A 2,874-nucleotide genomic window follows, 5' to 3' on the forward strand; every position below is an offset into this window, starting at 1 on the left:
GTGTGCTAGATTGTAATGGTGGTGGTGTGACTCAGGTCATCCTTTGTTTTCTCTTTTCTTTTTGCATACATCCCTACAGTCTAACTAATCTTCCACCTGTTGGGGATTTCTTCTTCTTTTTTGTTTTTCTTAATGTTAATGTGTTTTGTGTGTTTATCCTATAATTATTATTATTGCTACTCCATTGTTTGTGTGTGTGTGTTCTTGGAGACTCTCTCTCTGTGTGTGCACCTGGGCTTGCACTGTGATAATGATGATGAAATTTTGTTTTGTAGTGGGAAAAATAATAATAATAATAACAGATGAATTTATATTTATAATTGCGTACATACACACATATAGACTTAAACCCATAGTTGGTGTATTTCTTGTTTTTTTCTGGATTATTGGGCTAATGATTAATACATGATTCTTTGGTTGCTTGTGGTTTGCTGGGTCATTGTGTGTTTTGTCCTGCGTTTTTGTGATGTTATGTTCTGCGCAGAGAAAATAAAAAAAAAAGTAATTAATACAATTTGTATTCCTAATTGTTTGAAAAGAACAACATACCCAGTGGTCTGTGTTATGTTTATGCGGTGGGTCCTGTTCTTAATTTTTTTATCATTTTTTTGTTTTGGCGCTCTGTGCTTTCTCCTGTACTGTGGTGATGGATTGTGTTTTGTTAGGAGAAGAAATAATAAGGAATACACATATATATATATGCATGCTTTTAGATAAGGTTCGACCAGAAGAGACACTGTTTTGTTTTCCTGTGCTTTCTGCCTCTAATGGTTGTTCTCTTAATTTCTTTTTTTCCTTTTGAGGGCTAATGGAGATTTTCTGTTTGTTACTGGGTATTGTGTGCTTTGTTCTTTTTATTTGAACTTTATCTGAGAGAGGGTTCTGGCTTTGTGTCTTGTGTTTGTAAATATTACTCTTTTTCTTTCCTTATCTTTCTGTGTTTCCTATTATCTTGTTTTTGATATTCTTTGATATTCTCTGTTTTGTGTGGTTGTTTGGGTTTTTTGCCTTTTCTTTTTATGCATAATAGTGAATCCATAAGGTAAACATACACAAAATACTGTCATGGTTGTAATGCGCTACCTCATTATTCTGTTGCCATTAGCACACTGCTTTGCCTGCAGTATTGTGTGTGCTGATACTACTGCAGTGCTGAAGGAAGATGGTGCTAAGGCTAAAGCTGAGGAAGATCATGTTCATTCTGATGGTGGTCCTTGCAGTGATGATGCCACTTCTTGTCCTCCTGGTAGTCCTCTTAAACCTGCTTCTCCTCCTACTCCTGCTCTTTCTGGTCAACCACAACCACCTCACGGTCCTGTACCTCCTGTTCCCCAAGGCGAACCAGGACTTGCTGAGAATCGAGTTTCTACTGCATCTAGCTCTCCTGTTCTAGGCAATCCTGGGCAGGCGGCAGGGACGTTAAGAGGTCAGGATGCAAAAAATGGAGTGGACCACCGTGAAGATGAGAACTCTGTTGACGGCGGTACGAAAGAAGGTCTCGTCGCAACAGGGCAGAAAGATAAATCACATGATGAGAGTGAGGAAGAAAATAAAGAATTAAAGGATGCTCACAAACAGGAACAGGGTCCTTCCATTGGCGATAGACCAAGTGCTGAGGAACCTGTTTCCCAAACTGATGCAAGGGGTACTACACAATCAACAGGGACATCAACTGATGGTTCGCATTCAGAAGAACCTCCTGCTCCCCCAGAGCAAAAGAATACAGGTGAAGCTTCTTCTGGCAGTTCAACTGCGGAGAATACTGTGGGTTCAGATGCTGCAAACAATGTAAGTAACGTTGCTTCTGCAGAGAGTGAATCAACAAGAAACCAAAATGAAGAAGGCGCAGGAGGTACAGAAACTACCACCACCACCACCACAACAACAACAACACTTCCTCCTGAACTCTCAAACAACAAGAAGGGTGATGCAGACAGCAGCAGCAGTATCAGCAGTTCTGTGTGGGTGCATGTACCACTACTGATTGTGGTTACACTGGCCTATATTCTTGTGTGCTGATTGTGTAATGGTGGTGTGGTGGTGTGACTCAGGTCATCCTTTGTTTTCTTTTTTTGCATACATCCACACTACAGTCTAACTAATCTTCCACCTGTTGAGATTATCTCTTTTCTTTTTGGTTGTTAATCTTAATGATATTGTGTGTTTTGTGTGTGTGTTTTTTTGCTCTCTGTGTGTTTATCCTATAATAATTATTATTATTGCTACTCCATTCTGTGTGTGTGTGTGCACCTGGGCTTGCACTGTAATTATGATGATGAATTGCTTTTTGCAGTAAAAGGGAAAGAAATAATAATAACAGATGAATTTATATTTATAATTGCATATATACACACATATAGACTTACACCCATAGTTGTTGTATTTCTTTGTGTTTACTTGATAAATTGGGCTAATGGTTAATATCTGTGTTTTTTTGCTTGATGATTTTGCTGGGGCGGTTCAGCCTTTTTTGAGATATTTATGAGTGTGGGCTTTTTTTTTGTTTTTACTCTTACTAAGGTTATTGCGCTGTATTGCATTTATTAACTGGTGGGTTTTTCTTTTCGTGATGTGAGTTTCTTTGTGGTTTACTATTTATTTCCTGTATCCACTCACTATGTATGTATCTTTCTTTTTCTCTTCCTTCTTGTTTCTCTTTTTCACACTCCCTGTGTAGACCTGTGAACTCAAGTGACGAGAATAACAACAAGAAGAAGAGTGACGATGACCGTTATGATGATGATGCGCCGTGTGATGTGTGTGTTGGCTGTTGTGCTCGGCTGTGTGGGTGTGGTAACTGAAGCTGCTCAAGCACATATCAGTAGAATGGTGGAGAAAGCAGATACGCTGGCTAAGGAGACTTTGAAGCTGAAA

The 2,874-nt window shown here is 39.1% G+C and overlaps 1 protein-coding gene across 1 annotated transcript; it reads left to right on the forward strand.

Annotated features, from left to right (window-relative positions):
* Positions 1 to 1,065: 1,065 nt before the first annotated feature.
* TM35_000511330 (uncharacterized protein) lies at positions 1,066 to 2,019 on the forward strand (the record flags this gene model as incomplete). Its single annotated transcript, XM_029030628.1, has 1 exon — positions 1,066 to 2,019. The coding sequence occupies one exon, from the start codon at positions 1,066 to 1,068 to the stop codon at positions 2,017 to 2,019; it is 954 nt and encodes a 317-aa protein (XP_028878098.1).
* Positions 2,020 to 2,874: the final 855 nt, after the last annotated feature.

Source organism: Trypanosoma theileri (assembly GCF_002087225.1).
Source record: "Trypanosoma theileri isolate Edinburgh chromosome Unknown TM35_Tth_51_V1, whole genome shotgun sequence".
Classification (NCBI taxonomy): domain Eukaryota; phylum Euglenozoa; class Kinetoplastea; order Trypanosomatida; family Trypanosomatidae; genus Trypanosoma; species Trypanosoma theileri.